Raw genomic sequence first — 25,374 nt, forward strand, 5'->3', positions numbered from 1 at the left:
TACCCGTGTCCCCACGCCGCCCCTTTGGATCGTCAACGGCCGCGTGTGACGGGGAACGCGTCGGCCCTGGAGATGCGGGCTCTACTCCGGTGCTCGGCCCAGAGGGAGTGCTTAACAGATACCAAATCACTCTCGGTAGGTTGAAAGGGGGCCTCGGGGGGATCTCGGGACCCCCGGAGGGACCCAAAACTCGGCAGGGCTGGCGATGGGTCGTCTCTCCCGGTTCCGTCTCCGGGGGCCAATCCCCCCCACAAATGACCCCCCCCCCCCGTGGGCGCCCACCGCCGGCAGCTTCAGGGAGCTCAGGTCGGAAGTACGAGCGCTTCGCAGGGAGTAAGCGCCCAGTAAATGCAACCCGACGGAATGAAAAGCGAAGCCGCGACTGGTCCGGCGGCGGCTCGGAAACTCCATCCCCGGGGTCCGAAGCGGGGTGCGGCGTTCGGGACCTCCCCGGCGCGGCCTGCGGACGGTTTCGCGCGCGCCCGGCTGCTCTTTCTCGGTGAGCGAGGCCCATCGCCCCTCTCGGGCTGCCATCCGGAGAGGTTTCCGGTCCCCTCCCGGCCCCGACTACGGGAGGGAGAGTCGAGCGGAGGCCCGTCCGTCCCATTCCTGGCTCGGCCGGCGGCCGGCGGCAGGCCATCCGCTACGGGTCGAGACCCGCCCGTGCCGGGCACCAGGGGCACGGGAGGGAGTCGAGGGCGGAGACTCGCGTTTTCCGCGCGGAAGGCGGCCGGGGTCAACCGCCTCCGGATTTTTACCGAGAAAACCCCGCGGACCGACCACCGCGACCGCCGCGGATGGAGGTGGGGCGTCCCGGGAGAGACGCGTCCGCGGAGTGGCCACGGGCCGGACACGACGGCGTGAGGCAAGGGGCCCGTCGGCCCCGGAGGGGGTCTCGGTCTGACGCGACGCCAGCCGGGCACCCCTCAGAGGGCGCGGGCTCGGCCCCGGCCCCGCTCCGGGGTCCCGGGGGAAGGAGGGAACCGAGGGCGCACGAGGCGGGACGAGAACGTCGCTCCGTCGGCTCGGGTCCGAGGGCCGACTCCGGGAGCACCCCTGCGGGAAGCCCACCTTATCCTCGGGGGAGCGGCGCGGCCCAACGGGAAGAGCTCGGGCCCGGGAGCCACAGGGACCTGGATTCCGATCCCGGAGCCGCGGCGTGACCGCGGGCGAGTCGCTTCCCTCCTCGGTACCCCCGTTCCCTCGTCTGTAAAACGGGGATTCAAACCGCGAGCCCCGTGTGGGACGTGGACCGCGTCCCAGCTGATCGGCTTGCGTCTGACCCAGCGCTTAGAACAGCTCCTGCCGCATAGTAAGCGCTTGACAAATGCCGTAAAATTAAAAGAGGAAAAGAGCGGGAGCGACGGCAAAGGGAGGAAGGTCGCGCCGAAGCCGCGGAGACGCCCCCCCCGCCCGTCCGCCCGGTCACCTGGGGGCTTCTCCGGGCCGGGGACCGCCTCCCACCCCCCCGCCACGGGCGCGGTCTCTCCCGCCGGATGAAGCACAGGGCGTCGCGGCCTTCCGTGTAAATGACAGTTTATTGACAAGGACACAGCGCCGAGCCCTTCCGTGGCGGGCTTCGACAGGGAACAACAGAACGCCGAGTGGTTTTCACACTGCCCCGCTCCCTCCCTCCCCCTCCTCCCCGTCCCCCGCTGCGGCCCCCAGGCTCCCAGAGGGACCCTCGCCCGCAAGAGTCCTGGGGATACCGGCTTTGACTTGTTCTCTTGTGTCCGGCCTCCGGCCTGGTTAGCCGGGGCCCCCCAGGGTCCAGCCTTCTGTGAGGATCGGGACACGGTTAGGCCGGGGAAGTCGGGAGGGCTCTGGCTGAGGGAGGGCCGGTGTCGCCTTGGGCTGGGGGGGGGGGGTTTGTGAGCGTCGGGGGGGGGGGGGGGGGCGACGCTCCGGGGCCGGGCTGGGGGGGGGGGGGGGGGGGTAGGGAGGGGACGGTCGGAGCAGTGGTTACGGACTTCCACGGGACGCTAAAAATATCAAACGGGTTTGTACTGGCGGACGTTAGCACGTTAGACTAATGGCTACCTGGGCGGGTCGGCCGGACCCCCGGGCCCCGGGGCCGGGCCCCTCAGTTTTTCAAGATGCCGTCGTAGACCTGGTAGACGTACTGAGACACTTCGGGAGCCCGGCATTTCAGAGACAGCTGCGGGGAGAGGGGCGGGAGGGGACGGTCAGCGGAGACCGCCGCGCCCCCCGCCCCGGGACTAAGGCTTCCATTGGAGACGGGGGTCCCGCCGGGCCGGTGCAGCGCTCGGGGCTCCGCGCACCGTAGGCGCTCGGTGAATCGGACTGAACGAAGCCGGGAAGCGATCCCACGCGGCTCCCCGGGACCTTCCCCCCACCCCGGCCCTCGAGGGGGTCGGCGGGATCCGGAAACCCCCCGGGTGCGGAAGGCGCTTCGGACTGGGTCGGGCCCCGTTGCCTGTCGCTTCTGGTTTGGGGGACGGCCCCGAGGGACGGGGAGAGGCAGGGACCCACCCTGCCATTTTACGAACGGGAAAGCGGCGTGGCCTAGTGGGCAGGGCACGGGTCTGGGCGTCGGAGAACCTGGGTTCTAATCCCGGCCCCGCCGCTTATCTGCGGCGGGACCTCGGGCTGGTCACCTCGCTTCCCCGTGCCTCGGTTCCCTCGTCTTCAGAACGGGGAGTCCATCCCTGTTCTCTCTTCTGCTTTAGACCGGGAGCCCCGAGTGGGGCCCGATTATCTCGAATCCACCCCAGTGCTTAGCACGTAATGAGCGTCTAGCAAATACCACGATTATTATTAGCATTATTACAGGAGAGGGAACTGAAGCCCAGATTTTGATGATTATGGTATTTGCTATTAATAACAACAGGGTACTTGTCAAACGCTTACCCCGTGCCAGGCACCGCCCTAAACGCTGAGCGCTTATTATGTGTCAAGCACTGTTCTAAGCACAGGGGTACAGACAAGCTAATCGGGTTGGACACAGTCCCCGCCTCTCAAGGGGCTCGCGGTCTTAATCCCCATTTTCCAGATGAGGCCGCTGAGGCCCAGAGAAGTGAAAGGACTTGCCCAAGGTCACGCCGCAGACACCGGGATCAGAACCCAGGTCCTTCTGACTCCCAGGCCCGGGCTCTACCCGCTAGGCCACGCTGCTTCCCGGCGAGACGAAGCGACTTCCCCTCGGGCTCTCTGCCCTGTGGCTTTTCCCCCACCCAGAGGAGGAAAGGCCAAAGGGTCCGTCTGGTTTGGGCGGATCGCTCGACGTCCAGCTGATGGACCTCGGCGTGCCCGTCTGTGAGGTGGCGGTCATCCCCACTCCTCCCTTTCCCGGGTTCGGGATGAGGCCAGGAGAGACCGGAAGGCCGGGGGGCGGGGGGGGGGGGGGGGGGAGCCTCTGGGGGACCCCGGGGCGGGGGGGGCGGCGGGGCTCACCGTGTAGTTGGGGTTCCCCGGCTGGATCCGCAGCTCGGCCAGGATCCAGATGCCGTTGGTGAGTTTCAGGGACTGGTACAGCATGTCCTGCCCTTCCACGTTCCTCTTGGCGATGGTATACACGTTGTTGTTCTGCAGCTTGCTGGACACGGCGTCTAGGAAACACCCGGGCGAAACCCAACAGCTTCAGGCCGGCCCCCGGAGGAGCGGCAGCGACGGGATTTGCCGAAAGCCCGCTGGGTGCGTCGCACCGTAACGGGGCGCGTGGGAAGTACCGGGCCGAGGGCCGACGTGGTTTCCGTCCGCGAGGCGCCTCCGCCCTGAGGGCGGGCGGCGTCCACCGGGCCCGAGGGTGGTCGGGTGAGGTCGGGGGCACCGTCCCTCTGCCTCCGGCCTCGGGGGAGATGGGGAAGGGTCCCCTCTCCGGGTCTTCCCGTCCAACCCAGAGCGGGGGCCCCCGTCGGACCAGGGGAGGCAGGAAGGGGGAATCCCCGCAGCCACGCTCAGCCGCTCCCCCCGTCGGGCCGAGCCGGCCGACTCCGAAGGTCGCCGGAGGACTCGCCGGAGTTACCCCAGGTACCAGCTGGCGGCTCTGCGCGTCGCTGGGCGCCGGGGAAACCCAGGGAGCGGCAGCGGCCGGGGTTCCCGAGTCTCCCCTCTCGCTCCCGGGTGGCCGGTGAGGACGGCCCCGACGACCCGGACGCCGGGCCGATGCCGAGGTGGGTGGGCTGACCGGGTCGGGCTGTGACGCGGAGCCGGGAGACCCGAATCCACCCCGTGGTTCCCAACTCCCTCAACCAACCCCGAGGGGAGGTCCAACCCTCAGGGCCGAATGCCCGGGGGTGGCGAAACCCGGGAGGCGGGGACGACCCCTGAGCCGAAAGCTCCCTCCGTCTGACCGCACTCGCTGGGGGAGCCTGGACGGCCCCCGGATGACTCCGGCCCCGCCTCCTCTCGGGGTCAACAGGCCCCGGGGCCGTCAGACGACTTTACCCCCCCGCCGGCCACCTCCGGACCCGCCCCACCGCGGCCCGAGGAAGAGATGGGCCGGTTAAACCGGACCGACTCGACTCGGGCTCGCGGGACGGAAAAAGGGCAAGCCACAGCGGGTTTTAAGTGCTCGAAGGAGGGTCCGGCCGGGTTCCCGGGGCGGGCACTGGAAACAGGCGTAGGAGACCCGGGATACCCTCCCATCCCCTGCCCGGGGGTCCTCCTCCAAGTGGGAGGCGGAGGCCGGCAGCCGCTCGAGAGAGAAGGAAGGGAGACGGGGAGGAAGGCAGCCTTTCCGCAGAGAGGAGCTCAGGGAGAGAGGGAAGAAAGAAGGGACCCAGGCGGGGCCGGGTGACGATGACGACGGTATCCGTTAAGCGCGACGGGTCGAGCGCTGTCCTAAACGCTGGGGCAGAGGCGGTCTAACTGGGTTGGATACCGTCGGTCTTGTGCTGGGTCGCTCGGGGAGAGTCGGGGGGGTTGGGAGATGCATTTGCATCATAAGCCGTTTCCTCTTATTTCCTTTTGAATTTGAACTTCTTTTTTTGCCACGGAGAGGGCAGTCCGCCCCGGAGCGGGCCAATTCTTCAAAGGGGACAACCAGCGAGTCCGAGCCCTACTTTAGCAGCGGGGCTCCTGGAAAGCGCTCAAGACGGGCAGTCAGGAGACTTGGATTCTAACCCAGGGCTCTGCCACCTGCCCGCTGTGTGACCTCGGACCAGTTAGTTTCTCAAGGAGCAGCTCGGCCTGGCGGAGAGAGCCCGGGGCTCGGAGTCAGGGGACCTGGGCTGTGGTCCCGGCTCTGCCATTCGCCGGCTGTGTGACCTAGGGTGAGTCGCTTAACCTCTTTGGGCCTCAGTTTCCCCACTGGACGAGCCCCTGTCCGCCCCTCCCTCTTAAACTGGGCGCTCGTAATAATAACGAGGGGGATTACGTGCCAAGCACCGTTCTAAGCGCTGGTTACCCCTCGTGGGGCTCGCAATCTAAGTCCCCATTGTCCAGATGAAGTCGCTGAGGCACAGGGAAGTGAAGTGACTTGCCCGAAGTCACACAGCTGACCGGGGCAGTGGCGGGATTAGAACCCACGACCTCTGACTCCCAAGCCCGAGGCAGGGGCTACCTGGACCGATCACCCGGCACCCGTGCCAGAGCCGAGCGCGGTGCCCGGCGCTTAGTAAGCGGTCGATGCCGTCGGCCGTTGATGTCCCTTTCTCCTCTTTTCGGGCAACGGCCCCAGCCCACGATCCCCTGTAGCTGGGTCACACGAACCAACGCCCAACCCGCCCAGCTGCCACCGTGCCCACGGAAACACAGAATGAGACGGCAGGGAGGAGGGGAAAAAAGAAAAATTAAATCCCATCAGGGAGAGCTGGCACCTGAAGCGGCGTGGCTTAGCGAGAAGAGCCAGGGCCCGGGAGTCGGAAGGTCACGGGTTCCAATGCCGGCTCCGCCACTCGCCTGCTGTATAACCTCGGGCAGGTCGCTCTGCTTCTCAGTTACCTCAGTGTAACACGGGGATCGAGACTGTGAGCCCCACGGGGGGCGGGGACCGCGTCCAACCTGATAGATCTGTACGTACCCCTGCGTCTAATACGCCGCCCGCCTCGCGGTAAGTGCTTAACAAATACCACCGTTATTATTAGCTGAAGGCGGATGTGCGATTTAGACGGAAGGCCTCGGTCCGGGAGCCCGGTAGAAGCGGGGCCCCGATCCTGGTGGAAATCAACGGCCTCGGCTCGGCGGAGGGGCTTTTCCACGGTGATTTTAGTCCTCAGGGCCCGCGGGCAGTGGGGGTGCGTCTCATCACTCACCGGCGTTCAGGTGGCACTCCTTAATCTGGAACTGCAGCTCGTTTTCATTGGGAATGTCCTTCCAGGTCGCGAGGAAGACCTGGCGCTCTGCAGGAGGGAGAGGAGAGGGGACGCCACGTCAGCGGCCCGAGGGCCGCTTCTCGGTTGGTTTCCCCCGCCACCTCCTCCCCAGGTTCCGGCGTGCCCGGACCGCCCCCCACCCCCCCGCCCCCCCGGAGTCCGGGGCCCATCCCACAGCCACGGGGAGAGGGTCTTCCCCGGGGCCGACGCTTTCCCGAGGAGATCGGGGACCCACATGAGGCAGCCCCCGCTGCAGCAGAGAATAAAACGTGGGACGGGAAGGCCTCTAACGGAGAGGTCAGCGAGGCCCGGGGGGAGAGCCCGGGGCCGGAAGGCAGAGGCCGCGTGTCCTGATCCCGGCTCGGCCGCCTGCCCCGCCGCGGGACCTCGGGGAAGTCGCCCGATTTCTCTGGGCCTCGGTTTTCTCATCTGTGCACTGGGGCTTCATAACCCGTCCTCCCCGCCACCCTTAGACCGAGAGGCCCGGGTGGGCCAGGGAGACGGTCCGACCTGATTACCTTGGATCTGACCCAGCCCGCGGCGCGTAGTAAGAGCTTAACGTACACCGCGACCGTTCGTTAGTTATCACTTCCCCCGGGAGAGGCCCGACGGTACTCGTTAGGCGCCTACTATGTACGAAGCGCTGTTCTAAGCACTGGGGTAGATACAAGGCGATCAGGTTGTCCCACGTGGGGCTCAAGGTCTCCATCCCCATTTTACGGATGAGGTCACTGAGGCCCAGAGAAGCGAGGTGACCGGGTCACCCAGCAGACAAGTGGCGGAGGAGGGATCGGAACCCACGCCCTCCGGTTGGACACGGCCCCCGTCCCACCCGGGCTTCCCAGGCTTATCCCCGTTTTCCAGACGAGGGGACCGCGGCCCGGAGAAGTGAGGCGACTCGCCCGAGGTCACGCGGCAGACACACGGAGGAGCTGGGATTAGAACCCAGGTCCTACCAGGCCCGGGCTCCGTCCACTAGGCCGGGCCGCTCCTCACCCGAGGCAGCTGTGGGCAACCCCACCGGGGCCCCCTCCCCCTGCACCGGGCTCCGGGGGCACCTGCTTCAGCGGGAGGTCGGGGGGGACCGCAGAGGGAAGGACCCCGGGGCCGTTCCGGGGCCGGGGGGGGGGGCGGGACACGCGGCCGGCCCGCTCGCCCTCTCACCCATCTTGCCGTCCTCGACAAAGAGCACGTTGAGGGGGATGAGGCAGCTGAAGTAGAAGACGTCGATGTTATTTTTCACGGCCACCTGCCGGGAGAACGGAAGGTGAGGATGCGAGGACCCGACGGGAATCCGAGGGTGCGGGGAAAGGCGGGGGCGGACGGGAAGGCGTTTCTGAAGTGCCTCCCCGATACCTATCTGCGCACCCCTGCCCCTCCCTCTCCACCCCCCCCCCCCAAAATAATAATAATTGCGGTATCTGCAAAGGGCTATGTGCCAGACACTGTACTGGGATGAATACAATAAATCGGGTTGGACACAGTCCCTGTCCCACACGGGGCTCACGGCCTCAATCCCCATTTTCCGGATGAGGTCGCCGAGGCCCAGAGAAGCCGAGCGATTTGCCCAAGGGCACAGAGCGGACAAGCGGCGGAGCCGGGATTACGGCGCTCCGCACACGGTGAGCGCTCAGTAAATGCCATCGACTGATTAGGTCACCCTCCTGGGGAGACCGGGCTGAGAACGCTCGCCCCCAGTTCGGGGCCCGGGGAGGTGGGGGCGACTGCGACGCTCTCTGCCGATTTAAAAACGCGCCGCAAATGCGCAACTGCGACGGTTTCTGGGAGGCGGGGAGGGGGCGGGGGTAGCCGCTGCGGGAAGATCGGCCTGGCGGCTCCGCTCGACTCCTGTAATTATCCGGGTTCCCCACCACGCGAGGTCGCGACGCCGGCAGTCTCTTTCCCGTGGCGCAGCTGGCGACGGGCAGCCTGCATCCGTCGGCCGCCCCCGTTCCAGCGCGCTCCCGAGAGAGGCGCGTCCAACGCGGCCTCGGCCCCGGCGGGGGCTTGGCCGGCCCACCCCGCCCTCGCCGCCTCCCGCCCCCTCGGATCTCCCGCCTCGGAGGGGGACGCGGCCTCCCGGTCCCATCGGGGAGCGGGTCGGACGCCGGCCCTCCGTCGCGGACGGGCGAGGAGTCAGCTGGGTCCCGGGCCCGTCAATAACAACGATAATAATGAAATGATACTTGTTGAGCGCTTATCAGGTGCCAAGCACTGTTCTAAACGCTGGGGGAGATACAAGACCGCCCCACGTGGGGCTCACAGTCTTCACCCCCATTTTACAGATGAGGGAACGGAGGCCCCGGAGAAGTGAAGTGACTTGCCCGAGGTCACACAGCAGACACGTGGCGGGGCGGGGCTTAGAACCCAGGTCCTTCCGACTCCCGGGCCCGGGCTCTACCCACCGGGCCACGCTGCGTCTCCTCTTCTCCCACCCCCCAACCGGAGCTCCAGTTCTAGGTCGCTCGGCTGGCCTGCCTCGAGGCGAGCGGCCTCAAGCTTCCCCGCACTTCCCACAGGAAGGAAGGCCGGCCCCGCGGCGCCCACCCGCCAACTGTACTCTGCTCCTTCTTCAGGCAAATCCCACTTTGCCAAGTGATCGATTTGGAGAATTCGGGGTTCCGGACGGCCTACCGCCATTCCACGGGGAAACCGAGCGGCCCGCGTAGGATGGATTTCCTTTTTGACTCTTCACATTTGTTTTAGAAGGGGCTCGCCAGGTTCAGAATCACGAGGGGCAGGTGGCCAGCAGAGAAAAACTAGCCTGACCCTTTTAAAGACTAAAGCTTCAAGCGAGCCAGGGGCACCTGCTTGCCCCGTTGCCCCCCCCAAAATATTCTAACAACAACAAAAGCAGGATGGCTCGGTGACAAGAGCACGGTCTTGGGAGACAGAGGAGGAGGGTTCCAATCCCGGCTCCGCCGCTTATCTGCGGCGTGACCCCGGGCAAGCCACTTAACTTCTCTGTGCCTCAGGTTACCTCATCTGTACAATGGGGATGAAGACCGCGAGCCCCACATGGGACAACTCGATTACCTGGTATCTACCCCAGCGCTCAGAACGGTGCTTGGCCCACAGTGCTCAACAACTACCATAATAACAATAGTAAAAATAATAGTTACAATGCTGATGTTACAGGGGAGCATCCGGGCAACGGAAAGCCCAAAACACTACTGACAATCGGCGCGGGGAACCTCGGCTCCGCCCCGGTGCCCGCCACCACCGGACGCCCTGGTGTTACCGCCCGGCATCGTGAGGAGCCAACTTTGGGCAGGGAGGGAGACGGAGTGACTTGCCAAGGGGCGGGAACGACTGAGTATTCGGGGAAAAGGTTCCTAGGCAACCCACGCTGATGAAATTAAAACGAGGACAACTGAGTCAGAGGAAACTCAATTTAGCAACAAGCGTTTGTTCCGGATCGGGTTTTATTTGCTCCACTTTCCTTTTCGGGGACAAGACCGGGAACCATTAATAGACCGCGCCGACCCCCGGGGGAGAGGTCAATCGCTCCGGCTTCGCTTCGCGGAGGATTTAGAAGCCGGCTTCGCAAGGGCTCCCCCGGCCGAGGCCGGGTCAGAAACGGCACCGTCTCGAGTGGCTTGGGAAATCTGATTAGGTTGAGTACTCGGGCGGGGGTCGATCCGCGGAACTTAAAGACCAAAATGAGGCTTAGAGCCGAGTCCTCTGCTCATCACAATTCTTATCCTAAACAGAGCTGCCAGCTCAGAAACCATTTGCCGGGAGGAAGAGTGGGAGGAGGAGGAGGAGGAGGAGGAGGAAAGGGAGGGGGAGGAGAAGGAGGGCAAGAAGGAGGAGGAGGAAGGGGAGAAGAGGAAGAGAGAAGGCTGAACTTAGCATATATATTCATCGCCAGGGATGCCTTCTCAAGACGTTCAAGGAAAGAAAGACGACGTGGCTGGGAGAGGAAGAAAAAGGGAGAAAGAGAAGACACAGAGGGAAACGGGGTGAGGAGGAGGAGAGGGACAAGAAGGGGAAAGGGAGGTGGTGGAAGAGAGGAACGGAGTGAGAAAGGAGGAGGAGGAGTGGAGGAGATGGGGAAAAAAAAGACGGTGGGAAAAGGAGCAAAGTGGAAAAGAGAACAGAGCGGGAATGGGGCAGGCAGAGGGAAAGGAGGAAAGAGCCCAAGGGGTAAAGGCCACCACCCAAGAGGAATGGCAGAAGTGCAGGGGGCGGGAGGAGCGGTAGCGAAGGCCAGAGAGGGCCAGAGAACTGGGGGCACAGACCCCTCCCCCCCCCCCAGAGATGGAGAAGGAGAGACTAAGAGGACAGAGGGAAAGAGGAAGCGCGCAGTGGGGAGGACGGCGGGGGAAACGGATATGAAAAGGTTGAGGGGGGAGAGGAAGAGAAAGGGAGAGGAAGAGAGACTCTCCTGCAATCCTATAAGGGAACACCGATTTCACCTTCCCCCGCATCTCCCTGAAACTGGCAGTCTGGAGACCCAGATTCCCTTTCCAGTAGTGCCCCCGGCCTGCAGCGTCACCTCACGCAAGGCACTTCATGTCTCGGCACCTCAGTTTCCCCGACTGTAAAGCGGGGATGAGATCCCTGCTCTCTCTCTCCCTCAGACTGGAAGCCCTAGGTGGGGCAGACACTAAGTCCGACCCGAGCGTCTTCTTGTCTATCCCAGGGCCTAGTAGGGTCCTCGGCACCTAGTAAGCGGATGACGCTTTCGCCGAAAGTCCCGGGCCCTCCCAGCGCAAATCCTGGAAGCTTCCTCTTCCAGGCCCGCACCCGGATGCCGGCTCTCCGGTGGCCCGGCGGGGAAAACATCTGAGGTCCAGCTCGGGCCGGGGACGGTGGAGGGGACCTGAAGAGCCCTGACTGGATGTTTTCCCGGCGAGCGGGTCTCCCCGAGCCGCCTCGTATACCCTCCCCGGAGCCTCTCCGGTTCCCCTGAGCCCGGGTGCGTCGGCCCGTGGCCGGTAATGACGGCGGCGGTACTTGTTGAACGCCTGCGACGTGCCAAGGGCCGTTCTAAGCGCCGGGGTTGGCCCAAGACCATCGGGTTGGACGCAGTCCCCCGTCCCAGTGCCCCCAGAGCCGCCTCCCTTCACCGTTAGGCCGCCGAGGGCGGCCCGGGGCAACTCGCCGTTAGAATGCGGCTTCACTCGGAGAGCGGTGGGGAAACGTCGCCCTCTCTCTCCTTCAAAAGCCCCGGGGAGAGAGGGAGGAGGGGGAGGAAGAGGAGACCCACCCCACCCAGGGCTACCTCAGAACGGCACCCGGAGCGGAGGGCCGAGGAAGCCGCGGCCGCTCCCTTACCTGCAGGTTGTTCAGCGGCTCCATCTTCATGACCGGGCCCAGGGTGTTGAGGGGAAGGGAGATGTCGATGCTCTGGTTGGGCATCAGCGGGGTGTGAATGGCCAGGGGGGCGCTGGGGATGACGCCAAAGCTGGGGGGGGCAGAGAGGAAAGCGGGCACGCAAACCATTAGCCGTTGCCTCCGGCTCCGGGGGAGGGGAGGGTCCACCCCCGCCGCTCTGTTCGATCGTGTTTACCGACGACGACAACAGTTGGGGTATCCGTTCAGTGCGCGGCGGCTGGCACTCTATTTGATGATTACGGCGCTCGCTGAGCGCTTACTACGTGCCACGCGCTGTTCGAGACGCTGGGGGAGATACAAGATGATCGGGTCGGACACGGTCCCCGCCCCGCAGGGGGCTCACAGTCTTCATCCCCATTTTCCAGATGAGGTAACCGAGGCACGAAGAAGTCAGGTGACTGGCCCACGGGTCCCGCGGCGGGCAAGCGGAGGAGCTGGGATTAGAACCCGGGTCCTCGCACACAGACTTCCAAGGGAGGCCCCCTAAGGTCCCGGCTCCGCTATCGTCCCCCACCCTGGGCTAACGTTCTGCGGACCGCTGGGCCTCGGGTATCTGCCTCCAGAGCAACTAGAAGAACCGAAAGAGGGGGATCCGGGTTCTGGCCTCAGTTTCCCCACCGCCGAGAGAAGTCTTGCTCTCGAGACCGCTCCCCTCGTATCCTCCCAGGTGTTGAACTACGGCGCCTAAGCGCTCCGATACCGCGGACTGCCGCGAGCTGGCTTTTCCTCACCCCTTCTTTGAGGGGCCATCTGCACGAAGCCTCACGGGAGAGGAAGGAGGGATCCCGAGTTTATAACAGGGCAGCTCTGCGGTGGCCAAGCAGGGCAGGGCGGAACGATTCCGTTCGGTCACCCTGACGACATGCCCCCCCCCCCCGCCCAGGGGATTATCTCCCGGCAGCTCTCTCATCTTCGCCCTCTCGCTCCCTCTCACACCCCCGCGCGGTGCCCTCACTGATTCACCGGAGACGCGGCCGGGCCGGGCAAACCACAGACCATTAGCAGGAACGAGCCCGAGCAAGAAGGCGGTCTGCCTCCGGGTCTCCGAAAGGCAGGGAAGCACCGGGCCGGCCGTGGGGGGTCGGGGGAGGCCGGAAGAGATGCCCCCCGAGGGCGGGGATGGCGGGAGAGCAGCTGGCATGGGCCGGGGCGGAGGGAAGGAGGGGGAGGAAACGGGGGACTGGAAATCCTGACGGTCAGCTGAGAGACACGGCGGGGGCGGGGGTAGGAGGCCGGAGGAGGGGAGGGGAAAACGTCAGAAGGATTATGGTTTGCAGAGAGGGAGGAGAGAAAGGGGGGCAGGCCGGATCTGTAGGCTCCCCCCTTCCGCGTACCAAGCCGGGAGGCTCACGGAAGCGCCTTTTCAGACACGAGAGAGTGTCGGAGAGATTAAAAGGGGACGGCGTCCAGCGACCGAAACCACCGCCCGAGCGCGGGGTGCGGCGCAAGAGTCCAACGGCTACTGGTCCCCAAGGGACTCTTCCGCCGGGGGGGGCCCGGGGCGGCCTCGGAAACCCAGCGGCCGGCCGGCGGCCGGAGCCCCGGAGAAGCGGGGACGCCGAGTCGTCCCCAGCCCGAGACGCCGGCCCCTTCCCGCTCCATCTGCTCCCTCCTCGGGGCGCAGAAGGCGGCCCCGTCAAGAGCAGCTTGTACGGGAAGCGCGCGCTCACGCCAGTCAGCGGTTCCTCCCGTGGAAACCGGAACGCCGTCTGTCCTCGGCTTCCCGACCCCGCTCGAAGCGTGGGCTCCGAGGGACGGCCTCACACCTTTTTTTTTTTTTTTTTTTTTTATGGTATCTGTTAAGCGTTGGGTTAGAAACAAGATAATCGGGTCGGCCCCCGTCCCACGTGGGGCTCACGGTCCTCATCCCCTTTTTACAGGGAACTGAGGCACAGAGAAGTGAAGCGACTTGCCCACGGCCACAAAGCAGACGAGCGGCGGAGCCGGGATCAGAACCCAGATCTTTCCGAAGCCCGGGCCCGGGCTCTACCCACCAGGCCACGTCCTTTTCCTCCGCATTTCGGGCCGCCGAGTCTGGGTATCCCTCAGCTGCCCGGTCCCGTTTCAGTGGGCGCCTCGCCACCAGCCGACGCCTCCCGCCACGGCCCCCGCTCAGGGGAGCTCCCCTCCTGGCCCGGGGGAGATCCCAATCCCAATCCCGCTCCAGAGGCCCGGGTGGGTGGCCCGGGAAGGGCTCCCCGCCATTCCCTTTCTCCGAAGCCCCGCGGTCTCGCCGGCCTCCGCTCCGCCCTTTTGGATTTGACCCCTTCCGGCCCCCGAGGCCGACACCCGGGATCTCCCGTACGACGGTCGGGCAGCGCCAGATGGGCAGACGGGCAGGGGGAGGGTGGTGGGGGAGGAGGAGGAGGAGGACGGGGCGGTGCGGGGGGAGGTTTCCTCACCTATTCTTGTTAAACTGGATGGCAAAGTCGGTCATGTGCTGCAGTGCCTTGTTGGTGAAGTTCATGTCCATGTAGACGTGGCCCTGCCGGTGGGTGAACGTCCCCGAGATCTCCAGGCCCTTGGCCTTCACCGCGGGCAGCCAGACCTGACGAGAATCATTTCCACGTTCGTTAGGCGCTTCCTCCGCGCCGCCCGTCGTCCCGAACGCGAGGGGATCGGTCCCCCACGGGGCTCGCCGTCTAAGAAGGACGGCCGGCGGGTACCGCGTCCCCATTTTACAGAGGAGGGAACCGAGGCCCGGAGAAGCGAGGCGACTCTAGCCCGGAAGCTCGCTGGGGACGGGGAACGGGTGTGTTATACGGCTCTACGGGACTCGCCCACGGCGCTTAGGACGGTGCTCTGCACACACCGAGCGCTCGGTAAATACGATCGACCGAGCGGCTTGCCCGAGGCCACCCGGGAGGTGAGCGGTGGAGGCGGGATCAGAACCCAGATCCTCCGGGCGCCCCGCTTCTCACCGTGGCCTAGTACCAACGGGGCGCCTGGGACGGTGGCCGCTGCAGATGGCGGTCACAGAAGTCATCTGTAAAACGGCCGTTAAGACTGGGCGCCTCACGCGGGACAACCTGATGACCTTGCGTCCTCCCCGGGGCTTAGAACAGTGCTTCGCGCCTAGTAGGCGCTTAACAAATGCCATCGTTACTAAGCGAGGCAGGGAAGCAGCGAGGCCCACTGGCCTGGGAGTCGGAGGATCTGGGTTCCGATCCCGGCTCCGCCGTCCGCTCTGTGACCCTGGGCAGGTCTCTCCGCTTCTCTGCGGCCTCCCTCTGCAAAATGGGGATCGGGACCGTGAGCCCGGTGGGGGGCTAGTACGAGCCCGGTGGGGGGCTAGTACGGGGTCCAACCTGATGAGCTCGTCTTCACCCCAGAGCTCGGTAGACCTCCCGGTGCCTAAGCGGCGCGGCTTAGCGGCAAGAGCCCGGGCTTGGGAGTCAGAGGTCGGGGTTCTAATCCCAGCTCTGTGACCCTGGGCGGGTCACTTCACTTCTCTGGGCCTCAGTGACCTCGTCTGTAAAACGGGGATGAAGACCGTCAAACCCCACGTGGGACGGGGAGGGTGTCCGACCTGACTTAGCTTGTATCGGCCTCGGTGCTCAGGAGAGCGCTTGGCACAAATACCGCCGTTACTGGGGAGGGGAATGTGGGTCCGGGCCCCCCCCCCCGATCAGACCGAGTCGTGCTCTGAGGCCCCCCGGCCTCGGTTTCCCCGCCGGCCCTCCCCCCCCCCGGGGCAGAGGGGGATGGGGGAGACCTACAGCTTTGGGAGCCACGAATCCTCCGGGGGCCATGCCGATCCCAGTGGAGAGTTCGAACAGGTCGTTGAGTCCGCTGCTGACCACGGCCGGGGTAGGCGAGGGGGCGAAGGTCGCCGGGACGGAGGACGGAATGAAGGACTGTCCTACCTGCGGGAAGAGTCGGAAAAAAGAACCGAAGGAGAAGGAGAGGGTCAGGCAGGAAGGAAGCAGGTGCGGGGGTGCAGGCCGGACCGGCGGGAGGAGCAGACGGACAGGCCAGACGCGACGGCCGGGGTGACCGAGGGAGCACCGGGCGCGGAGGGCCGGGTTCTCGGGACACCCTCGGCTCCGGCGCCCGGTGTGTTTCTCGCCGTGGCTCGAACGGCTTTCCCGGAAACCCGCGCTCTCGGGCGGGACCGCACACCCGCGAGAGGAAGGAGGACCGGGGGCCCGAGTGGTCTCGTTCCAGTTTTAGCTTTCCACGATGCCGTGCTGAAAGGCCTGCGGACGGCTGAGGCGCTCAAGGCGGGAAGGGACCGGGTACGGGGGGGACGGGAGGGAGGGAGGGCTCCGCTGCCCGCGCGGAGCCGAGCCACCCCAGGTCTGAACTGCCAGCGTCGCCGTCCTTCCCGGCGCGGGCCCGAGACCACGCTCTCCGTCTCCCGTTAGAGGACCCCAGGGTTCCGGTATTCTCCAGCCGGTATTCCCCACGTCGCTCGCGCCAGAAAGATCCGGGGATTCCCGAGGACACGCCCCGGGGGACCGGCGGCTGGCGGCCCCCGAAGGTTCAGTCAGCGGGAGGCCGAGACGGTGAGGTGGGCGGGGGAGCGTGTTTGCGCGGCGGGCTCAGAGAAGCAGCAGCACGACGCGGTTGACAGAGCAGAGGCCTGGGGGTCACGGGGGCCTGGGCTCTAACCCCGGCTCCGCCACCTGCCCGCGGCGAGACCCTGGGCGAGTCACTTCGCTGGGCCTCGGTGACCTCATCTCTAAAACGGGGATTGAGACGGAGGGCCCCACGCGGGACCGGGACCGCGTCCGACTTGATTTGCTTGTATCCACCCCAGGGCTCAGTACAGTGCCCGGCCCAGAGAAGGCGCTTATTAAATAATCAGCACGATCATTATTAGAGGTGTAAGGCGGGGGTCGGGGGGCGGCGGGGCCTCTTCCCGTGGCGAAGAGAAAGGATGGCACTTACCGCCGGACTTCCTCCGATGCCCCCGCCAAGGTCACTGCCAAGCTGAAAGACAGAAAGGAGAGAGGAGAGAGACAGGCAGAGTTCATCGAGCTAAGTATCAGACGCCCCCGAACGGACGTGCTCTCTGCGCGCCGGAGTCGCGGCCGACGTCCGGGGGTCCCCCGGGGTCAAGAGCGGGGTCGGGGGAGACAGAATCGAGGCGTCCCGGGCGGAGGGAGGGGGCCGTCCCCGACCCCGTCACCGCGACGTCTTGGGCCGCGCCGACTCAGATGGGGTCGGGGGGGGGAGGTGGCCGCGTCCCCTCCGTCCTAACGCTTGAAATGAGTTTCCTCGCCAACGCCCCTCCCTTCCCCCTTCCGCTCTCGGCTCTCAGCCGCCCGCTGTCGCTCAGGGGAGCCGCCGCGGAGGACCAACGGGGGAGGACGGAGAGGAGAGGTCCGGGACCCCAAAACCGAGTCCCGAATCGCAAGGCTCCCGGGGCTAAGCTAGTCCTCGGACTGCCTGCCTCGTTCCCCGACTTAAGAACGGGCTCGCGGCGGGGCCCGATGGGGGCGGCGGGACGTTCCGGGCGGTAGCCCGCCACCCCGGGTCCGGGAGGGAGAAGGCGTCCCCGGGGAGGTTGAGGCAGGCCGGCGTCGGAAGCACGGAGCCTGGCTTCGTCCCGGCTCAGCGCCAGACGGGCGGACGGGAGGGAGGAGGGAATCTCACGTGGAGTTCCAGCGTTCGGCGCGCAGTGAAGCGCTTAACATAAAAGTTCTCCCATGAGGCGGCTGAATGAGCTCGGCCAGAACGGGTCTCGATCTTCTAAATGGGCCGGGGCGGGGGGTGGGTTTGAATCCGCCCGGGGAACCCCGCCGGCCTGACCCCTGGAGGGCATAAGGCCGGACTCCGGACCCTTTCCACCCCTACGGACCCCCCCCCCCGCCCACAACAAACTGGGGTGTCCCTGTATCTGGGGGGAGGCCGAAGGGGTTCGATCCTGCTCGAACCCCGGCTCCATCGCGACGGGCCACCGCGGCTTGCCTTGACCTCATCTACTATTTTCTCCCACCCCCAATCTGCTTCGGTGCCCGTCTGCCCCCGGAGACCGTAAACCTCTTGCGGGCGGGGGCCGTGTCTACCGCCTCTGCTGTATTTGTCTTTCCCAAGCGCTTCGAACGGTGCTCCGCCTCCAGCAAGTGCTCAATTAAGGCCACCGATTTTGGCCGGGGAGGGGAAATGGGGACGGTGGCAAAGAGGGAGAGAGGCGTGGGGGGGGGGGGGGGCACACATCCTCCCCGGGACTACTTAAGATTACCCCAGCCACCCCCTCTGACGGAGGAGCAGCGTAGCGGACAGAGCGGGGGCCTGGGAGTCGTAGGATCACGGGTTCTAATCCTGGCTCCGCCACCCGTCCGCCGCGGGGACCCCGGGCCAGGCGCTTCACTTCTCTGGGCCTCGGTTACCTCATCCGGAAAATGGGGATCGAGACCGTGAGCCCCACGTGGGACGAGGGACTGATTCCAACCGGATCCGCCCGCAACCGCGCCGGCGCTTAGCCCGGCCCATAGTAAGCGCAGAAATACCATGACAATTACTATCATTAAGTCTACCCCCTACCGCCGTCAGACCCCGGTGGAGGCCCGGTCCTCCCGACCCTGAGGTTCAGCCCGGTGAGGCCGTCACCGACGGTTTGGGTCTGTGCAGAGCTGTGGAAAATGCCCAGTAGGAAGCTTCCCTTCCCATCCTCCACCTCGGCTAATCTCCGACAGGCCGCGCTTCAAGGAAGTCGACGCGCGGCGGGGCTCCCCGGCTCCCCGGGCCCCATGACGCCGTGCCGCAGACGTGGCACCGCATGACGTGGGTGTCCGGCCCCCGCGGCTGCCGCTTGCCACGCCGACCCGCAGAAGGGAAGCCCGGCTCGGCCCCGTTCTCCCCGAAGGGCCGGAGAACGGCCGGGAGAGCGGGACTGGGAGAGGGCGGCGCGGCCCTTCCGGCTCTATTCCTCTTGCCCCCGACTGGGGATTTCAAATCCCAACTCACGGCTCACGGGTGCGTCTCTCAAGTGGGACGCCGCCCCGACTCATCAGAGCCCGGAGGGGCGGGCAAAACCGCCGGCTCCATGGCGGACGCCCAACCCAGCCGTTGATCTCAACGGACTAACGCCCGGCACCGCGGCGGGGAGGCCACTTAGCCGAGGGACTCTCCCGGAGGCCGCCACGGCCCAGTCGCCCTCTCGGTGACTCGGCGGTCAGCCCTCCGAGCCCATCAGCCCCCTCGCCCTGGCTGCGCCTGTGATCCCCAGCCCCCTTTGCAGGGCTAACTGACCGCCTCTGCCCGTCTCGGGAGGCCGAACGCAGGCCAAGCGGAATCACGCGGACCGACCACGACCCCGCGGCCGCTCGGAGAGGCCGCCCCCGGGCAAGTGCGGAAACGCCCCGGGGTCCGGAGCGGCGGCGGGCGACCGCCGGCCCGTCCGAGTTCTTCCCGACGGCGCAACACCGAGAACGGAGGTCAGACCGGGGGCCCGATGCCCAGGCTCGCCCACGGGGAGCGTTGGTCTGGAAAACAAGGGACTCGGACCGCTGGGGTGTCCTCTTACGCGAGGGCCACGCTCCCGCGATGGGGCCCGTCGGCTCGTACGGCCCCTCGGGAGTCACGGTGACCCCGCCGGGGGACGGGGAGGCGTGGCAAGAGCCGCCGCCATCCCGGGAAGGGAAACCAAAAGGCGCGGGCGGCCGTTCGGTCGAGGCCGTTCGGAGGGAGAGCAGCCCCGGCCGGAGAGCGCCGGGGAGGGGCCGTGTTCAGATCCAAGACTTTAAAGCCGTCTACGCGGAGGTCCAATCGTGCACGTGGCTACTTATCCCGCTCCTACCATTCGTCGGGCCCGTCTCCCTCCGTGGCGATGATGCCCGCCGGGGCCGAAGGGGTCCCCGAAACTCAGCTACGCACCCCAAGGGCAGAGAAGGGCAGAGGTGGCTCGGTCAGAGAGCCAGGCGGGCATCCTGCACAAATGGCGGGGGGCTCCTCGGGGCCACACCCCCCAATCCCTCCCTCTTTAGCCCTGGTGCCTCTCTGGGAGGGGCAGCGTGGCCTAGTGGCCGGAGCCCGGCCTCGGGAGTCAGAGGACCTGGGTTCTAACTCCCGCCCGGCCACCCGCCCGCCGCGTGACCTAGGGCGGGTCCCCGGACTCCTCCCTGCCTCCGTTACCTCATCTGCAAAACGGAAACCAAGACCGGGAGCCCCACGGGGACCGCGGACCGAGCCCCAACTGGTCGGCTTGGATCTAACCCAGCGCCGGGGACGGCGCTCCGCACGTAGCAAGCGCTCGGCGGATACCATCGACCGACCGGTCGGGAGCGGGGTTCCGGCCGCGGCAGCGACGGGGCCGGTCCGGGCGACCCCTCGCCCGGAGAGACTCGGGTCGGGAGAGACGAGGGCTCGGCCCGGCGCGCCCGCGATCCGGGGCCCGAGAGGGGAGCCCACTGTGGCCGCCGGCCCGCTGGCCGCCCGCTGGCCAGGGGCACGGGGCTGCGAAGCCCGATCCGGGGGCCGGCTTCCCAGGGCCAAATGCGAGGGGATAATTCAGGCCCGCCACCCAGCAGTGTGGGTGAAATGGCCCATTTCCCGGCCCCTCTCGCCTCCGTCTAGCTCCATGCAGACCGTAGACCCCGCCTGGCTCTGGACCCCAATTCCTCTCCCTCCCCCCGGCCCCCGCGGATCCCCGATCGGGGCCGTTCATCGCCCCCCGTCCACCGAGCCCTGGAAACCCGGCCTTTCAGTGGGAGAATCCCGGAAGCCCATTCCGCTGGCGGGAAGACCGAGAGGGAAGAGCGGGAAAGCGGCCGGGAGGGATCGAGGCGGAACGACGACTCTCGCCCGGCGCCGGAGGGTCGGGGGAGGGTCGGGGGAGGTCCGATAAACCCCGCGACCCGCACGCGCCGCCCAAGGCGTCGGGGCGGGAGGTCGGGGGCGGCATCCGTGTCCCCCGCAGGCTCAGGAATCAACCGCCCCCCGTCCGGTGGCGGGGCGACTTCCGAGTTTCATAGAGGAACGACAAAAAAATCCCCCGGGAGGGAGCGGGCGAGTTTTCCCCGCGCCCCTTCAACAGAGCCGCCGGCCCGGAGCCGGCGGCGTGGCCTCAGATCGCGGGCCGGCCGGGACCCGGCGGGCGCAGGGGCGTGGGGAGGCCGGCGCCCGGCCGGGAGGGGCCCCGAGCGGGACTCACCAAGCTGTCGAGGCCTCCCCCGAGGAGGTCGACGGCCCCCATCTGCATGGAGGAGACCTGGGGCACGTTGACGGGCGGGCCCAAGTCCAGGTTCAGGAGGTCTCCCAGGAGGTCGCCCTGCGAGGGGATGACCTGAGGCTGCTCCAGGTTGGCGGCGGTGGCCGCGGCCGCGGCGGCGCCCACGGGGCTGTCTCCGGCGTCCGTGCTGTGGCCGCGGGCGGGGGGACAGAAGGGGGAGGGCACCCTCAGTTCCGCCCGCCCGCTTTGATTTTTCCTTCCCTTCCCTCGTTCGGTCGTATTTACCGAGCGCTAACCGGGGGCGGGACCGTGGGGGAGTACGACCATCACCAGGCCCGTTCCCCGCCCACCACAAACGGTCTAGAAACCGGGGAGACAGACATCACGCGGTGGCTGGAGCCCGGGCGTCAGGAGGTCGTGGGTCCTAATCCCGGCTCTGCCGCTTTGCCGTGTGACCCTGGGCCGGTCACTGCGCTTCTCCGGGCCGCGGTTCCCTCATCAGGAAGATGGGGGTCGGGACCGTGAGCCCCACGCGGGGCAGGGACTGTGTCCGACCCGATTTGCCTGGCTTAACAAGCGAGCGCTTAACAAGTACCACGATCATTATCGATGTAAAAATAAATTAGAGACACGTACATAAGCGCTGTGGGTCTAGACTTCGCTCCCAGCCCCCGATCTCTCCCGAGTGGCTTCGCTTCCCGTCGGTGGCGATCGCGCTTACTAAGCTCCCGCACCCGGCTGGGCCCGGCCCTCTGCCGAGGGCGGGGTGGCCTCCCTGACTTGCCCCGAGGGGATCTCTGGGGGCCGGCTGAGCCGTCTGGAGACGAGACACGAGTCGGCGCAGAAGGGATCTCCCGACCGTGGAACCGTCGAGGGAACGGCGGATCCTTGAGGCAGGGAGAGGGCCCCCGCGGACGGCCTGGCCCCGGGCCCGCTCCCCCGTGGCTCCACGATTCCCCCTCGCCCGGGAGCGGGGAGGAGGGAGAGACGGTTCGGCTCAGCGCCGGGGGAGCTGCGCGACCTTGGGCAGATCACTTCGCTTCTCTGGGCTACAGTTCCCTGATCCGGAAGATGGGGATGAGGACGGTGCGCCCCACGTGGGACACGGACCGTGTCCAACCCGATTACGCTGTATCCGCCCCAGCGCTTAGGACAGCGAGCGGCGCCTAATAAGCGCCTAACAAATACCATAAAAAAAAAAAAAAAAAAAAAGAGGAAACCCGTGCCAAGGGGCGTCTAGGCAAGCAGACGGGCTGGGGGGCTAATACGAAGCGGAATGAAAGAACTCAAAACACGCTAGGAACCGCAGTGGAAGGACATCAAAGCTACAGGAGAGAAACTCTCTCCGGCAAACGGGATCGGCTTCCTGTAGTCACCTACGGCCTCCTTCTCTAGACCGCGAGCTCGCCTCAAAGGCCCATCTCCTCCAAGAGGCCTTCCCTGACTACGGCCTCTCCTCCTCAACATCCTCCTGCGTCGCGCTGACCGGCTCCCTTTATTCGTCCCCCGCCTCCCAGCCCCACGGCGCTTACGTCCACATCTCTCATTTCTTTATTTCTAGTCACGTCCCTCACGTTGCCCTCTCCCAACCGCTTATGCACCCGAGCGCTCAGCGAATATCGCCGACTGATTTCTCGGCGCTCCCCGCAGCGTCGCCGGGTCGGCCGAGCCGGGGAGCTCCGTCCCGGTCCCGCGGCCCGGCACTGGGGGTCCCCTCCCCGCCCCGGCTCACCTTCCGTGGTGAATGGGCAGGTGCTTGCGGTGGATGCCGTGGCCGCCCTCCACGAAAGCGTTCGGGGGCTTGTGGTAGACGGAGGCCAGGGAACCGATGTGACAGATGAGCTCGTCGAGCAGGGTCGGCTCGATGAGGTCCGTCTCCTCCGAGATCAGGGGCTTCTCCGACAGGACCACCTCCTTGGCCGTCACGGGGTCCGTCGAGAGGAGACGCCAGTAGATGTATCCCCGGTCCCGCAGGTCGGGATTGTCGGAATCCTGCGAGGCGGGAAAAAATAAAAACCGGACGGTCGGCCGACCGTGTTTCCCGAGCACCCACCGGGCACCCGGTGCGGTTCTAAGAACCTGGGAGGGCGTACGACGACGGAGTCGGAAGGCACGTTCCCCGCCCGCCTGACTCACTCGTATCCAACCCCGGCGCTTAGAACGGTGCTTGACACATACTGAGCGCTCACCTAGGTGATGATAATCGTAATAGAGACGAGCAGGGAGATGGCAAAGAGACGAGAGAAGCAGCGTGGGCTAACGAAAAGAGTCCGGGCTTGGGAATCTGGAGACCTGGGTTCTCATCCCGGCCCCGCCACCTGTCTGCTGTGTGGGGCCTCGGTTCCCTCGACCGTAAAACGGGGGTTAAGACCGCGAGCCCCATGTGGGACATGGGCTGGGTCCAATGTGACTGGCCTGTACCTACCCCAGCGCTCAGTACAGAGCCAGGCACGTAGGGAGCATTTAAATATTCGCCCCCCCCCCCCTTTATTTTTTTTAAAGGGACTTGCAGTTTAGAGGAAAAGGTTTGATCCAGAAAAGCCCAGAACACGGGACCCTGGACCAACCCGCCCCCGCGTCCCTGGCTGGCCCGGACCCGGGGCAAACCGTCCGGAAGGGGCCCTGTCAAGAGCGCCTCCCGGATACTCGGAAAATGGGCCATCCCATACTCTCCCCCGTGGCCCCGATCGGGCCGGCGGGGAGGGCGTGAGCCGACGGAGCGAGAAACCCAGGGAACTCCGGGGAGGAGGAATTCCAAGGGTGAGCTGGAAGAGACAAACCCCCCAGGTTCCAGCCGATTAAATTTACAGGAGCTCCTGGAAGGTTTAAGGACATAAATATTGAAGAAGCCCAAGCCGCACCCAACGCTGGCGCTTTAAAAAGGGATTCTTGGCAGGCCTTGCTGAGAGCAACTGATCCGACTCGCGACCGTCTGGAAGAGAAGCGGTCACCGGAGAAGCAGCGTGGCTCAGTGGAAAGAGGCTTCGGAGGCAGAGGTCATGAGCTCGACTCCCGGCTCTGCCCCTTGTCAGCTGTGTGACCGTGGGCGAGTCGCTTCACTTCTCTGTGCCTCAGTTCCCTCATCCGTAAAATGGGGATTAAAAGTGTGTGAGCCCCACGTGGGACAACCTGATGACCCTGTATCTCCCCCAGTGCTTAGAACAGTGCTCGGCACCTACTAAGCGCTTAACAAATACCAACATTATTATCATCAGGCGCCGAAGAGCAAGCCGGACCTGACAAACTGTCTCTCGCGCCCAGGCACGGGCTTTTTTGTTTTTGCTTTTTTTTTTTTTTTTTGAAAAATAGGGTAACCGATGGGCATTTACCCTTCTGAGCACTGGGATGGATACTAGCTAATCGGGTGGGGCACGGTCCGTGTCCCACTTGGGGCTTACAATCTAAATAGGAGGGAGAACGAGTACTGAACCCCCCATTTTACAGATGAGGTAACTAAGAAGTGACTCGCCCAGGGTCACAGAGCAGACGAGCGGCGGAGTCAGAATTCGGACCCGTGACCCGACTCCCAGGCCCGTGCTCTATCCACTCCGCCATGCTCCTTCTCTAGCTTTCGGGGTCCCCCGCTCTCCTCCGCGACTTAGGAGAGCTGAGAGAGAGGGACTCTCTCCCGTTCCCCCTCAGGCAGAGTCGGGGCCGGGGGGTGAGTGCGGGTGATGTCTTCTGGATTGACACGTTGCGACCCCCCAGGTACGCGTTCGTCGCCAGTTCTTTACAACGGAGACGGGGGCAACGCAGGCGGCCGGCCTGGCGATGAAACGGCTGATTCGAAGGCCATCTCACAGGGCGACAACGTCTGACGACGATCTCGCGAATTCCCCGAGCGCCTGGTTCCAGGGCCGTCGCAAGGGCTGGGCCCAGATCATCCGATCGACGTGGAAGCCCTCAGCCCTGGGCGTCAGCGGGCGGCTTCGGGCCGCTCGGGAGGGCCCGGACCGCAGTCTGGAGCCGGCGGCCGGCCGCTAGGCGGCACGGGCCCGCGGGCACCCGGGCCTGGGGTGCGTCGGGCCCGAGAGGAAGCGGCCCCGGGTCCCGCTGAGCCCCCTCCTCCGACCCCCACCCCTCACCGGGCAGGTCGGGAACCTCCCGGAAGAGTCGCCGGAACCGCCCGGCGGCCCCTTTCCGGGGAGGAAGGCCAAATGGGGCAGTTAGGGCGACGGCTCTGGAAAGGAGCCACGTGGGAAACACGCGAGAGAGCCCCTGGCCGCACCTGCCCCCGCCGGCATTGACCGGGCACCCGGGAACATCCGCTGGAAATCCCTCCCGACTGCCCAACCTCAAACAGCTCCCCACGAGACGGCCCGGGGGACTCTGTCGCGTAGGCCCTCGCGCGCGAAGCGAAAGGAGCCGAGACGCTAAGGGGGTCACGGCGAATTCCTTCTTTCCCGCTAGGAGCTGACCCAAAGCCACTCGACCCCCTGGCTGGCCGGGGCCGGTAGAGGACCCCACCCTGAAGCCCGGCTTGCCCATTTCCAGGGACGGTAGGCAGAAAGGCGGCGAGTCGCCGGCGGAGCGGCTACTGGATCTCGCGGTTACGCCCCGTCAGCCGCCATCGGGGGACGAACCGACGGAAGGCTCTCAGGGCGGCCCTCTCCGGTGGGGACGGTCACCCCCCGAGCC

General features: G+C 66.0%; 1 protein-coding gene across 1 annotated transcript in view; it reads right to left on the bottom strand.

Moving 5' to 3' along the window:
* Window positions 1-1,989: 1,989 nt before the first annotated feature.
* AP2B1 (adaptor related protein complex 2 subunit beta 1) overlaps window positions 1,990-25,374 on the bottom strand; it is a 41,418-nt gene continuing 18,033 nt past the window's right edge. The window contains 10 exon segments of the mRNA XM_029082173.2: window positions 1,990-2,158; window positions 3,415-3,569; window positions 6,216-6,302; window positions 7,440-7,524; window positions 11,559-11,688; window positions 14,021-14,166; window positions 15,338-15,484; window positions 16,512-16,553; window positions 20,719-20,923; window positions 22,469-22,728. Of these exon segments, the coding sequence (XP_028938006.1) occupies window positions 2,084-2,158; window positions 3,415-3,569; window positions 6,216-6,302; window positions 7,440-7,524; window positions 11,559-11,688; window positions 14,021-14,166; window positions 15,338-15,484; window positions 16,512-16,553; window positions 20,719-20,923; window positions 22,469-22,728 (1,332 nt within the window). The 3' untranslated portion in view covers window positions 1,990-2,083.

Source organism: Ornithorhynchus anatinus, chromosome 17 (genome assembly GCF_004115215.2).
Source record: "Ornithorhynchus anatinus isolate Pmale09 chromosome 17, mOrnAna1.pri.v4, whole genome shotgun sequence".
In the NCBI taxonomy this organism is placed as follows: domain Eukaryota; kingdom Metazoa; phylum Chordata; class Mammalia; order Monotremata; family Ornithorhynchidae; genus Ornithorhynchus; species Ornithorhynchus anatinus.